Source organism: Pimephales promelas, chromosome 15 (assembly GCF_988280905.1).
Source record: "Pimephales promelas chromosome 15, fPimPro1.hap1.1, whole genome shotgun sequence".
In the NCBI taxonomy this organism is placed as follows: domain Eukaryota; kingdom Metazoa; phylum Chordata; class Actinopteri; order Cypriniformes; family Leuciscidae; genus Pimephales; species Pimephales promelas.
The window spans coordinates 1,929,626-1,945,337 of record NC_142783.1 but is presented as its reverse complement, the minus strand read 5'-3'; the positions used below and the strand labels follow the sequence as shown (position 1 = coordinate 1,945,337).

The 15,712-nt window shown below is 39.6% G+C and overlaps 1 protein-coding gene across 3 annotated transcripts in view; it reads left to right on the top strand.

The window, feature by feature from the left end:
* esrrb (estrogen related receptor beta) overlaps nucleotides 1–15,712 on the top strand; it is a 98,974-nt gene that overhangs the window by 34,435 nt on the left and 48,827 nt on the right. For all 3 annotated transcript variants that reach the window (XM_039651123.2, XM_039651120.2, XM_039651122.2), the window contains exon 2: nucleotides 3,872–4,293. In XM_039651123.2, coding sequence (XP_039507057.1) covers nucleotides 3,885–4,293 — 409 coding nt within the window. In that variant the 5' untranslated portion in view covers nucleotides 3,872–3,884. The remainder of the gene's footprint in view (nucleotides 1–3,871; nucleotides 4,294–15,712) is intronic.

The window sequence follows — 15,712 nt, the reverse complement described above, 5'->3', positions numbered from 1 at the left end:
TTACCTATATATACATATATATATATATATATATACACACACACATACAGGTGAAACTGGGAAAATTAGAATATGGTGCAAAAGTTCCCTTTTTTTAAAGTAATTCAACTTAAAAAGTGAAACTAATATATTATATAGACTTATTACATGCACCGTGAGATATTTCAAGCCTTTATCTGTTATAATTTTGATGATTATGGATTACAGCTCATGAAAACCCCAAATTCAAAATTACAATATTGTGAAAAGGTTTTCATATCTGTAATCCATAATCATCAAAATTATAACAAATAAAGGCTTGAAATATATCACTTTGCTTGTAATGAGTCTATATAATATATTAGTTTAGTTGAATTACTGAAATAAATGAACAATTGCACAATATTTTAATTTCTCGAGTTTCAGCTGTTAAAAAATAGCTAGAAAAAAATCTCATTTTTATATATATATATATATATATATATATATATATATATATATATATATATATATATATATATATATATATAATTGCAGTTGATAACAGTAAATAACATCATTGTGATGATGTTTTGTTATTTTAATGCAATATTTGACATTATTTTCGTCACATGGGGTCTGAACTGAATGGGCTGGTATGGATAGACAGCTGGTGTGTGTTGTGTCCTGAGACAGAGATGAGTCTGAACTGAACTCAGACTGTCATTCTTACACTTGGACTGCAGCGCTCGTCATTTACTCATTTTACTGGTTTGGGGTTTCTCTCTAATATCCATCAGTGTCCGTGACACAGCCGTCTCACGCTCTCGGACAGAGGCCTTTTTTCTGCAAGGTCAGTGTTTTAACAAGGAGCTTTTTTGTATTATTTATTTGAGCCGTTAACCTTTCTGTGATGTTCCAGAGGTGGAATATACCGTTGAATAAACATGACACGAGAGACGGTGAAGCGCTGCGATGAGATTTCATTTGACACGCCGACCCCCGTCTCCACGGCCACGGGAAACCGGCGCGAGAAAATAAGGGTGACCTTCGACCCCTGACCTTGAACCCTGCGTCACCCGCACTTACTATTAAATCAGTCGGAGGAGCCGCCTCTGTCGACGTGGGCTCGTATCTTCTGTGGGAGTTCAGTTTATTATTTACTTACAGGACTGAAAGCATTGAGAGCATCTGTGTTACCGTAAATAAAATAAACTTTATCTAAAATAAAATAAAAAATACTTATTTTATTCCAGCTATCTACATTTAAGCTTATTTAACTTAAACTAAAACTGAAAGAAAAATAATAAAAAATATAGACATATTTAAAATGAAAAAAACAAAACAAAACACAAACTTTAACTAAAATGAAAACGTAAAAGTAAAAACTAATTCAAATATTTATAAAAAATTATCATTGTATCTCAATAAACCGAATGTAATCTTTAAGTAATAAATACTAATTATTTCAAGTACATAAAAAAATCTGTCATATGGAGTTAAACAAAGCGAAAGCTAAATAAAACATTTATTATGAATTTATTTAGAAAAATGAAATTTAGAAATATAAGATTGAAGATTTTTTAGAAACTTTGAAAATTAAAATGAGTAAAAAACTCTCAATGATATAGTATAAAAACAGCGCTGGTGGTCAGGATAATGATCAGAGTTGATTTGTATGGAAGCTTCGGTTTATTAATGCTGGTGACCCCGTCATGACCCCCGAAACAGATGTGTGTGACCCCATCATGACCCTGTCGTGACCCTGAAACAGCTGTGTGACCCCATCCCTGAATAAGATATGTGTGACCCCGTCGTGACCCTTGAAACATCTGTGTGTCCCCTGAAACAGATGTGTGTGACCCCATCATGACCCTGTCGTGACCCCACCCCTTAATAAGATGTGTGTGACCCCGTCGTGACCCCTGAAACAGATGTGTGTGACCCCGTCATGACCCCTGAAAAAGCTGTGTGTATAACCCCTGAAACAGCTGTGTGTGACCCCGTCATGACCCCTGAAATAGCTGTGTGTAACCCTGTCGTGACTCCTGAAACAGCTGTGTGTATAACCCCTGAAACAGCTGTGCGTAACCCCATCGTGACCCCTGAAACAGTTGGGTTTGACCCTGTCATGACCCCTGAAACAGCTGTGTGTATAACCCCTGAAACAGCTGTGCGTGACCCCATCATGACCCCTGAAACAGTTGGGTTTGACCCTGTCGTGACCTCTGAAACAGCTGTGTGTGACCCCTAAACAGCTGTGGTTGACCCCGTCGTGACCCCTGAAACAGCTGTGTGACCCCGTCATGACCCCTGAAACAGCTGTGTGTGTATAACCCCTAAAACAGCTGTGTGTGACCCTGTCGTGACCCCTGAAACAGTTGTGTGTGTAACCCCTGAAACAGATGTGTGTGACCCCGGGCGAACTCTGAAACAGCTGTGTGACCCCATCATGACCCCTGAAACAGCTGTGTGTATAACCCCTGAAACAGCTGTGTGTGACCCCATCATGACCCCTGAAACATCTGTGTGACCCCATCATGACCCCTGAAACAGCTGTGTGTGACCCCATCATGACCCCTGAAACATCTGTGTGACCCCATCATGACCCCTGAAACAGCTGTGTATAACCCCTGAAACAGCTGTGTGATCCTGTCGTGACCCCCGAAACAGCTGTGTGTGACCCCGTCGTGACCCCTGAAACAGTTATGTGTATAACCCCTGAAACAGCTGTGTGTGACCCCGTCGTGACCCCTGAAATCGCTGTGTGTGACCCCGTCGTGACCCCTGAAACAGTTATGTGTGTATAACCCCTGAAACAGCTGTGTGACCCCGTCATGACCCCTGAAAGAACTGTGTGTGTGTGTGTGTGTGTGTGTGTGTGTGTGTGTGTGTGTGAGACCCTGTGTGACCTCTGAAACATCTGTGTGACATTCAGTGTGTGTGTGTAGGCCTGGCTGAAGTAAACCAGGCTGTGTGTGTGTGTGTGTGTGTGTGTGTGTAAGAGTGGAGAGGTTTTCTGTGGCTGCAGAACGCTTTACTCTAAGCCTTTATATGTAATGTATGATATAAGTGTGTTAATGTATTGTAATGAATAATTGTCACCACAGTTATAATACATTTATAGTGTTATTATAATAACTGTTACACCTTCAGAAACACTGGATTTACACACGAGCCTATTAACAGATCACAGATGCAACACAGAATCTGTGCATTTGAACTTCGGTTACAATGATTGCTTCATGATTCTGATAGTTGAGGCTTTGAATAATTGATTTTTCGGCAGCCGTCGTCTGATGTCGTTGTGCCGTTTGCCGCAGTATTGGACTGATTTGATTTGCTACAACAATCCTAACATCTATAAACATGATGAGAAATATTAGTATTGGTCTTGATATGAGATGCCCGTGATCATGTTATTCACTGAACGACAGCAGCCGTTTGATCGCTCTCTTCGTCATCTTCATTAGCTGATAACGGTTGTGGGCCGGATCTGGGCCGACACTATATTGCTGTCTGTGACGTTTGACATTTGTATGTGTTGTGAATAAAAGATATAGGTTGCACTGAATGTCCGCTTGCTTCTTCTGCTCAAGATCCGGATTTATTGAGTCCACACGTCCTGCAAACGAGAAACTCTTCTAACCGTAGCTCGAGATACGATGGTTTCGTGAAACACCGACTCGTTGAACTGATGATAACGATCATAGTTGGCTAACGATGCTTTCGGGGAAACGCACCCCAGCCCTATTCTTATAAATGCGCCCAGACAGCGACCTGGTCTTAGCCCACATCTGGTGCTGCGGATCTGGGCCAACACTTCTCTGAAACTGATCTGGCATCACACTTGTGTTTTTGCACGCTGGCCGTCCCCCCCTCACGTGTGTGTGTGTGTGTGTCTGTCCCCCAGGCTGCTGACCAGGATGGCCGCTGAGGAGCGGCACATGACGTCCAGCTGTGGCTCCTACATTAAGACTGAGCCCTCGAGTCCGTCGTCTCTGGTGGACACGGCGAGCCACCCCAGTCCCGGCGCGCACTCGGACGCTAGCGGCGGCTACGCCAGCGCCATCAACAGCCACTCCAACGGCCTGGACTCTCCGCCCATGTTCACGGCGGGCGGGCCGCTGGGCGCGGGGGCGAGCGCCTGCCGAAAGCGCTACGAGGACTGTTCTAGCTCACTGCTCGACGACCCCGCCTCCATCAAGTGCGAGTACATGCTCAACTCCATCCCTAAACGCCTGTGCCTGGTGTGCGGAGACATCGCGTCCGGCTATCACTACGGCGTGGCCTCCTGCGAAGCCTGCAAGGCCTTCTTCAAGAGAACGATACAAGGTAGGCCGTCTGCGTGCGCTCTTGGCCGTCTGCTATTCACCCTTCGCAGGGAGTTTGATTGACAGGCGATCTGACCAATCATAATCTGCCGAATCGCCCATTTTTGTCAATTTCTGTCATTTTTTTTGCAATTCTGACTATGTAACATGCAGTTCTGAGTTTATATAACCACAATTCTAACTTTATATCTTCAAATTATAACTTTATATCTCACAATTGTGACTTTATTTCACACAATTCAGACTTTAAAACGCAATCGTGAGTTTATATCTTGCAATTCTGACTTTATATCTCGTAATTCTGATTTTATATCTTGTAATTCTGATTTTATATCTCACAATTCTGACTTTATATCTCGCAATTCTGACTTTATATCTCACAATTCCGACTTTATATCTCGCAATTCTGACTTTATCTCGCAATTCTGACTTAATATCTCGTAATTCTGATTTTATATCTCGTAATTCTGATTTTATATCTCATAATTCTGACTATATCTCATAATTCTGACTATATCTCATAATTCTGACTTTATCTCGTAATTCTGACTTTATATCTCACAATTCTGACTTTATATCTCACAATTCTGACTATATCTCGTAATTCTGACTTTATATCTCACAATTCTGACTTTATATCTCACAATTCTGACTTTATATCTCGTAATTCTGACTTTATATCTCACAATTCTGACTTTATATCTCACAATTCTGACTTTATATCTCGCAATTCTGACTTAATATCTTGTAATTCTGACTATATCTCGTAATTCTGATTTTATATCTCACAATTCTGACTTTATATCTCACAATTCTGACTATATCTCGCAATTCTGACTTAATATCTCGTAATTCTGACTATATCTCGTAATTCTGATTTTATATCTCACAATTCTGACTTTATATCTCGCAATTCTGACTTAATATCTCGTAATTCTGATTTTATATCTCACAATTCTGACTTTATATCTCACAATTCTGACTTAATATCTCGTAATTCTGACTATATCTCGTAATTCTGATTTTATATCTCACAATTCTGACTTTATATCTCGCAATTCTGACTTAATATCTCGTAATTCTGACTATATCTCGTAATTCTGATTTTATATCTCACAATTCTGACTTTATATCTCGTAATTCTGACTTTATATCTCACAATTCTGAATTTTATATCTCACAATTCTGACTTTATATCACACAATTCTGACTTTATATCACTCAATTCGGACTTAATATCTCACAATTCTGACTTTATATCTCACAATTCTGACTTTATATCTCACAATTCTGACTTTATATCACACAATTCTGACTTTATATCACACAATTCTGACTTTATATCACTCAATTCTGACTTTATATCTCACAATTCTGACTTTATATCTCACAATTCTGAATTTTATATCTCACAATTCTGACTTTATATCTCACAATTCTGACTTTATATCTCGCAATTCTGACTTTATATCTTGCAATTCTGACTTTATATCTCGCAATTCTGACTTTATATCTCGCAATTCTGACTTTATATCACACAATTCTGACTTTATATCACACAATTCTTACTTTATATCTCGCAATTCTGACTTTATATCTCGCAATTCTGACTTTATATCTCACAATTCTGACTTTAGATCTCGCAATTTTGACTTTAAATCACTCAATATTGACTTTAAATCACTCAATATTGACTTTAAATCACTCAATTCTGACTTTATATCTCAGGGCTTTATTGTCTTAATTGCAACAAAGCAGTCAGGAGAGTAAGCAGATTAACGTCGGTGTAATTGAACTGTGTATTGACGTCTTTCCATGTTTGAAACAACATTCCTTCTGATGTTCATTCATGTTTATTTGATGCTATACGTTAACTAGAAGGAAGAGATGATCGGTTCACGACGTACTGAGCTGTTATGACACATTATAGAGCCACAAAACTCTATTTACTGTCTAAATTGCTTTAAAAAATGAACAAATTTGAAGTTGAGACTTTGTTTGGTATCAAAAGTATCCTGGTCATGATGTAACAGTAACTAAAGTCTCTGCGAATGGTCAGTTATGATGAGAAGTCAAGTAATATCTCACTATGAACTGAAACGATGCACTACGGATGGGCTGTTGTCAATAAAAGCCGATGCTGTTATTGACGTATCCTCATGACCTGGTCGTGGTAATGTATGGTGTGGCGCCAGCGCTGACGTTCTAGTAATCAATCCATCTGATCGCCTATACGAGGTTTACTGTTACAGAGACATATGATCAGATGACCACACTGACCAGAGCGACGCAATAGCCGACTCTTCTCACTACAGCAGCAGTGGGCAAACCCAAGCAGATCTGACTAATGGGACAAATCTGCTGCATGTTGGGTCTTATTTTAGACACGTAAAGCACTGTAAAGGCCCGTTCACACCAATAACTATAACTATATTGATAACTATATTTGTATCTCCACCAGTAGATGATATCGATCTGTTTACTGTCTATGCATACGCTGCAGTTTTCTTGGCTGTCAATGTTTTTTCGTTCATCAAATGATGCAAATGCAAATAATGATGTTCTGGTTTATATGTGAATTTGATGCACTGCTTTTAAAAACTTGTTTTACTCTTCAGGTATTTTTAGTCTATTAAGCTATGTTTACTTATCGTAGGTATGTATATTATTATCTTTTTATTACTCTGCTGGTCCTGAGTACATATTTTGTTCTCATGTGTCAGCATGTACAGAATGACAATAAAAATACCTTGAACATTGAACCTTGATCAGCTAGAAAAAAAAGAAATGCTGTGAAAATGATTTTTAGAGCTATATGTTTATCTTTATAGTGTAATCATTATGGTGTGAACGGGTCTGGTTTTCACATGCAGTTTAGTGGCAGGTTTACCACAATCCCAAAGACTAGATTCAGGTTTTTACTAGAGCTGTCAAACGATTAATTGCGATTAATCGCATCCAAAATAAAAGTTTGTGTTTACATAATATATGTGGCTGCACTGTGTATAATTATTATATATATATATATGTAAATACACACACATGCTTCTATATATTTAAGAAAACATATTATTTATATATAAAATATTTATATACAATATAAATTATGTATAAATCTATATACAGTATATACATGAAAATATTTCTTAAATATATACAAGCATGTGTGTGTATTTATATATATAATAATGATACACAGTGCACCCACATATATTATGTAAACACAAACTTTTATTTTGGATGCGATTAATTGCGGTTAATCATTTGACAGCCCTAGTTTTTACCAAAATACAAGATAAAAATCAGACAATAGCACGGTGGTTTCTGCGAACGGCTGTATAATAACACGTCACATGTAGCAGAAGTGTGTGTCGACTTAAACATTTTCATTTAATTTCAAATAAATAAAACTAAAACATAAATAAAAATGAATTAAATCTATATAGACTATAAAAATGACAAAAAAACAACAAATTTACTGAAACATTAACTAAAATTAAAATGGAAAATATTAAAGTAAAAACTATTTATAAACACTATAATGGTGTCTTGATGCTAAAGTGACACTACGGCAAAATGGATGGTTTTTACTTGCTACTAAAACAAAACTTTGTAGCTGCTTTGAAGTGTGTAAGAAATGAACAGACATGTTTCATTGAAAGCAGAGCGTGTTCTGATCCAGATACTAATCGCGTGTGTGTTTGTCAGAGAGATGCAGTGAGAGATACTAAACAACAGCAGTCAGACTGCTCTGATGTCATAAACCTTTTGTATTTTATTGCAATTAATTGCATGAAAACTCACATTTCCCAATGCTCATTAAAACGAATGCAATTTAATGTTGCTGACACACATGCAAGTATTTGAACCTCACTGGATCTCCTCAGTCCTTCTGTCTCTGACTGACAGTTTACACTCTTATCAAGTAAAAGTCTTTCAGTGTAATTGTACAAACGTCTTTCTGTGTCAAATCTGCCCTGATTTATCAAGGAAACGCAGGAAGAACTTTAATATTGTTCGTAATATTTCGCTCTACTTGATTATCATACATTATTTATAGAAATATCATGCGCATTAGTTCATCTCTCAATCATCATTGTATTGCATTGCATTATATGATTTAAAACTACAGAGATTTGATCATAAAAATAAGCAGATATAGAGGGACGACTGATATGTATGTGCATTTTTTCTCAGTATCTGCTATAATGTTGTCAAGCATCATCCTTGTCATCCTGTCCATATATCAGCATCTGCTGAAAACTTTGGGCCTCTGATTAAAACTGATTTGGTTTTTCCTCTCCACATCAGACTATATGAACCATAAAAGCCCTGTGTGTCAAATATGCAAACTTTTTTTTTTTAGTTCAAAAGTTCAATAAACTTTTCCATTATTTCACATGTCAGGCTTCACAGGGTTAGTCTCCTCTGAATCACTGAGATTTCTGCACATCAGATCACAAAATCCCCGAACTCTCACGCCGTCAGGTGTTTAAACACTCGCTTTCAGGAGCGCTTGTATCGGCTTTAAACAGTCTATGTACCTTCAGTGAAGGCAAACAATCACGACTCGTCCAAAAACGCTGCTATTTGTGCTCAGTGTTGACGAAACACGAGCGGCGTGCCTCAAGTCACATATTTAGAGTCAGGCTTAAAAAAACACAGCGTTTGCGACGAGACACTCGAACGAACGAGCTTTAAATTAAGAAGAGGAGAGTTACACGAAACGAAAGAAAGAAAGGTTCTTTGTATTGTCAGATGGCGATTCCCCCCCTCTACAGTATCTCTGTGTTGTTCCTCTTGGAGCGCTGCCTGTAATGGAGCTAATCTCGAGCCGTTTGTCCGAGCCACAGGAGTTTTGTCAATAACAATCAGCGTTCAGCAGGAGTAATTAAGGCCGAGGCTTTTCATTATGCCGGGGGGAGGGGCTTGTCTCCGGGGACGACCGGCGCAATTAGAAACGCAGGCACGCGTCGCCGGGTAATTTCAGGAAGGAGGGGAAGAAACAGAGGACTTTCTTTAGATTGAAGAGGGACTGGTTTTTGTCTCGTGCAAGAGCCGGACGACTAATGGCATAATAAGCAGACGAAAGGCTCGGGAAGAACGAGGGAGGATTTTAGGCAGAAGGGCAAGGCAGGTTGAGACAACGAGAGGAGGAAGAAAAGGGCAGACGTTGAGCTTTTGACAGAAGAAGACAAGTAAAGAGGCATGAGAGATGAGGATTAGATGTGATTAAGTAAGTAAATAACAGGGTTTAGGGTTTCTATTATCCAACAGACATTCGGTCTCAACGGGACGGATATGACAGGAAAAGTTTGTTGATACTTTACAATAAACAAATATGTTCTAAGAATGTTCTCGGAACCTTCAATGTACAGTTCTTTAAATGTTGCTTTTTAAATATCATGGTTCTACAGACGTTAAGGGAACATTCCGTTTCATCATTATTGGAATGTTGCATTTGAATGTTCTGAAATAAGTAGTAACATTAGACCAACGTTCAACTAAGATGTTTTTTTTTTTTTTTTTTTAAGTCGTGAATTATGTATGAATATTGTTTTTGAGAGCATTATTAAAGCACAGATAACTCTGAACGAATGTTCTAGTAATGTTACCATAAGAACGTTTCATCATAACTTTGAGATAACCTTCTTAGAACATTCCCTTTTCCCGTGTTTTTGATACTGTCTTTGGTTCACTGCAGTGACACCCCTTGACACCCCGTGACCCAAACACCCCCGTGACCCAAACACCCCCATGACCCAAACATCCCCGTGACCCAAACACCCCCTTGACCCAAACCCAACTTGAGCCAAACAGCCCCGTGACCGTGACCCAAACACCCCCGTGACCCAAACACCCCCGTGACCCAAACACCCCCGTGACCCAAACACCCCCGTGACCCAAACACCCCCCTTGACCCAAACACCCCCGTGACCCAAACACCCCCGTGACCCAAACACCCCCGTGACCCAAACACCCCCGTGACCCAAACACCACCGTGACCCAAACACCCCCGTGACCCAAACACCCCCGTGACCCAAACACCCCCGTGACCCAAACCCAACTTGACCCAAACACCCCCGTGACCCAAACACCCCCGTGACCCAAACACCACCGTGACCCAAACACCCCCGTGACCCAAACCCAACTTGACCCAAACACCCCCGTGACCCAAACACCCCCGTGACCCAAACACCTCCTTGACCCAAACCCAACTTGAGCCAAACAGCCCCGTGACCGTGACCCAAACACCCCCCTTGACCCAAACACCCCCCTTGACCCAAACACCCCCCTTGACCCAAACACCCCCCTTGACCCAAACACCCCCCTTGACCCAAACACCCCCCTTGACCCAAACACCCCCTTGACCCAAACACCCCCGTGACCCAAACACCCCCGTGACCCAAACACCCCCGTGACCCAAACACCCCCGTGACCCAAACACCCCCGTGACCCAAACACCCCCGTGACCCAAACACCCCCGTGAGCCTCGTCCAGAGCCCCATCTCAACACAGGTGTACAGTTGTGTGAATCTCCTTTTCTTTCTTCTATGAAGTAATGCAGTCTGACAGTAGGCCTGTAAAAGTCAGTTTACATTTTGATGAGGAAGACCTTCCTTTTTTATTGTAATTTACTTACTTGACCCGAGTCTCTCCCCAAACCATGGCCTGGCACCGGTCCTAAAATACCATCAAAGAAATTAAAGCGGATTAATGTTGAGAAGGTAAAAAAAAAAAAAAAACTTTATTTGTGTTCTCCAATCCCAAGACTTTTATTTAAAAAATATAACTTTTATAGAAATTCTAAAGTAGATCCATTCTGAAACTGAAGCGATTGCATTCTCGTCTTCCGTATTGCATCATTTCTAAGTGTTGCCTCTTGTTTACAAATAAAACCTTTACATGATATGTGATTTTTGACAATAAATCTCTGGACTCTCTTACAGTTATGGCTGCATGATTAATCTGAATAAATTCAAAATCTTAATATCGTTAAGTGTGGTTTTCAAAGTGCCACGGCTGTGATTTATTTTAAAATAAATATAAGCTCTGTGTGTTTTAGTGTGAAACTCGGCTATGTGTTTATTTAAACGTAAGTATTGTCTACTTGCGTTTAAATAAACACATAGCCGAGTTTCACACTATATAAGCCAAAAAAGGCCTAATCGACAATATATATGCCAAATAAGGCCTAGTCGACAATATATGAGCCCAATAAGGTCTAGTCCACAATATATATGCCAAATAAGGTGTACTACACAATGTATAAAACAAATCAGGCCTAGTCCACAATATATAAGCCAAATAAGGCCTAGTCCACAATATATATGCCAAATAAGATCTAGTCCACAATATTTAAGCCAAATAAGGCCTAGTCCACAATATATAAGCCAAATAAGGCCTAGTCCACAATATATATGCCAAATAAGGCCTTGTCCACAATATATTTGCCAAATAAGGCCTAGTCCACAATATATAAGCCAAATAAGGCATTGTCCACAATATATAAGCCAAATAAGGCCTAGTCCACAATATATATGCCAAATAAGATCTAGTCCACAATATTTAAGCCAAATAAGGCCTAGTCCACAATATATAAGCCAAATAAGGCCTAGTCCAGAATATATATGCCAAATAAGATCTAGTCCACAATATTTAAGCCAAATAAGGCCTAGTCCACAATATATAAGCCAAATAAGGCCTAGTCCACAATATATATGCCAAATAAGGCCTTGTCCACAATATATTTGCCAAATAAGGCCTAGTCCACAATATATAAGCCAAATAAGGCATTGTCCACAATATATAAGCCAAATAACGCCTAGTCCACAATATATAAGCCAAATAAGGCCTAGTCCACAATATATATGCCAAATAAGGCCTAGTCCACAATATATGAGCCAAATAAGGCCTAGTCCACAATATACGAGCCAAATAAGGCCTAGTCAACAATATAGAAGCCAAATAAGGTCTAGTCCACAATATATAAGCCAAATAAGGTCTAGTCCACAATATATAAGCCAAATAAGGTCTAGTCCACAATATATTAGCCAAATAAGGTGTAGTCCACAATATATAAAACAAATAAGGCCTTGTCCACAATATATAAGCCAAATAAGCCCTGGTCCACAATATATAAGCCGAATAAGGTCTAGTCTACAAAATATAAGCCAAATAAGGTCTAGTCCACAATGTATAACAAATAAGGCCTAGTCCACAATATATAAACCAAATAAGGCCTAGTCCACAATATATAAGCCAAATAAGGTCTAGTCCACAATATATAAGCAACATAAGGCCTAGTCCACAATATATAAGCCAAATAAGGCCTAGTCAACAATATATAAGCCAAATAAGGCCTAGTCAACAATATAGAAGCCAAATAAGGTCTAGTCCACAATATATAAGCCAAATAAGGCCTAGTCCACAATATATATGCCAAATAAGGCCTAGTCCACAATATATGAGCCAAATAAGGCCTAGTCCACAATATACGAGCCAAATAAGGCCTAGTCAACAATATAGAAGCCAAATAAGGTCTAGTCCACAATATATAAGCCAAATAAGGTCTAGTCCACAATATATAAGCCAAATAAGGTCTAGTCCACAATATATTAGCCAAATAAGGTGTAGTCCACAATATATAAAACAAATAAGGCCTTGTCCACAATATATAAGCCAAATAAGCCCTGGTCCACAATATATAAGCCGAATAAGGTCTAGTCCACAAAATATAAGCCAAATAAGGTCTAGTCCACAATGTATAACAAATAAGGCCTAGTCCACAATATATAAACCAAATAAGGCCTAGTCCACAATATAGAAGCCAAATAAGGACTAGTCCACAATATATAAGCCAAATAAGGTCTAATCCACAAAATATAAGCCAAATAAGGTCTAGTCCACAATATATAAGCAACATAAGGCCTAGTCCACAATATATAAGCCAAATAAGGCATAGTCACAAAATATAAGCCGAATAAGGTCTAGTCCACAATATATAAGCCAAATAAGGCCTAGTCCACAATATATAAGCCAAATAAGGCCTAGTCCATATCGCCACTTACTCAAACTGGTCTAGACAGAAGAGGCCAGAATAAGCTGTGAAGTGGACCAGGCCTGATGTCGAGAGCCGAAGGTGTGTGTACGTGAGACAAGGAGTGTATTTCAGAGGTATCAAGAGCCATCAGTCTCCCGGTGGAACGGGCCAATCAGACAGCCGGGATACGCTTACCAACACTGCAATTCAAGAAGGATCCTGCAGTAATGATCCCATTGGGACGCATCCCAGAATAGGAAGTTTCAGCCTTTCCTTCTCCAGCAAATATGATAGGATAAAGGAGGAATGAGTCTCTGCTCATTCTAGCTGTGGGAAAACCAATGCATGAGTCAAAGAGCACAGGAAATGTGTTTGATTAGAGCTGTTTAGTTGCTCGTGACAACAAACGGCAAAACAGGAAGAGACGCAGACGTTATCACACTCATTTCCACACCTTTATTTACCCCAAACCCAAAGAGATCTGCGACATTTGCATACTGATTTGGATAACCCAGATAAAAGGGTGAATTTCTAATTATTTAATACATCTTGGGACCATCCGCTTGATCTGTGCAATAATGTTAACATAATTGCATAAGTTGGGAATGGGGGATGGGAGCGTTTGTGCAGGAGAACGCTGATAATCTACTCGCTCTACATACAGTATGAGGCTACTGGCCTGTTCATTCATACCTTTACAGCATCGATTTACACTAATCCTGTGCAATAAATAAGGAGATAATTCATAAGATTTGTTCCCGAGAAACCTTTAAGAAAGCTTGATAGTTAAAAGTAGTGATTTACTTTACAGATGTTTCATAATAACTTTAATACTGTTATTTATCACTGTGAAGCTGCTTTGAAACTATCTGTATGTATACATCGCTATGGAAATAATGCTGAGTTGACTGAGGCGGCTCGATTCACAGTAAATGCTGCTCATTTGGATGCTTATAATGTGCATTTGAAAGCACAACATGCACCGACCATCTTCCCAAACTGTAATGAGACGTGCTTATAAACCTCATAAAGCGGCTGAAGCTTAAATCTTTATGATTTAAAGTCGTCATGAGAGGGAAGTTGCGCTGGTCTTTCCTCTTTTGTGTCGTATATATCGAGTGAAACGCTTCAGGAACAGGAACACATGTGGGCGGGGCTTGATTGTGTTTGTGGGGAATTGATTGGATGGGTGTGGTTTGCTATTGGCTGATCTCACGTAGGGTTGAGTATCGTTTGAATTTGAACGATTCTGATTCCGATTCCTTGTTTCGATTCCGGTTCCTAATGATTCTCGATTCCGATTCTTTTAAGAGGCAGGGTCAAAAAAGTTTAGCTAACCTTGCTAACCAACGGCCTTTCTGAAGGAAATAATCCTTCTGTAAAAATACTCCTTTTGTCACAAATTTTGCATTTTGCCGAGATTTCGTTATTTTTAGAAAAGTGAAGCCACACTTTGGATCGCCGACGTAAGCTACTCATGTTCGACTCGCGCGGTTATGCCAACACTTCCGGTAGACGCTTCTTCGTTGGTGTTGTTCAGCGGTTTCTTCTTCCGCTCGGCGGACTGTGAATATCGAAACTAGGAATCGAAATTTTAACTTTTGAACGATTCCGGGAAAAACGAAAAGTTAGTCCCGATTCCAATCGATACTCGATTCTCGATACCCAACCCTAATCTCACGTGAGTGACAGGTTATAGAGAAGAGAAGAGATGCTGCAAAAGGAACTTATTCTGATTCAAGAGTATTATTAAAACAATAATGATGTGCACATTTAGAATAAACACTGTAATATTCCAAAAACGCATAAATAACTTGATTTCATGGTCACTTGAACTCATGGACACGGCCCTACAGAGATGTTGTTGTTTTCCTGGTAACTCCCGGTGGTGTCCTGTACTCTGTGCTATTTCCAGGGTTTTTGTTCAGCGCACCGACGGAGACGAGCCTGAATAAATTGAGCGAGCGCATAGACATTCAAACCACACACGCGCGCGCCGGCCGACTGTCACTCTGCATTTAGGCTTCTCTCCTGCCATTACCCATACATGTCCTAATTGAAATGCCTCGCGCAGTTAAACGTACACGGACACAGGCAGAATGGCCGAGTAGATCAAGCACTTTGCCTATTGTTACTCTCACAATGCGCCTCTTTTATTGTGCAGGTATGAAGCGCTGAAGTGCTTGAATAATGTATCTAATGTTGTGTATGTAAATAGCGCTCTGTAATCCGGCGAGGTGTGATTCGAATAGAAGCTTTAGTTTTGAATCCTGTCTCATCTGTTTTGTTGCCTCATGTTTCTTCATCTTCCCAGCACACGCTGTCCCTGTTCTGTGGTGTCTCGCGGCCACAAGCAATTTATCAAATTGAGTAAAAG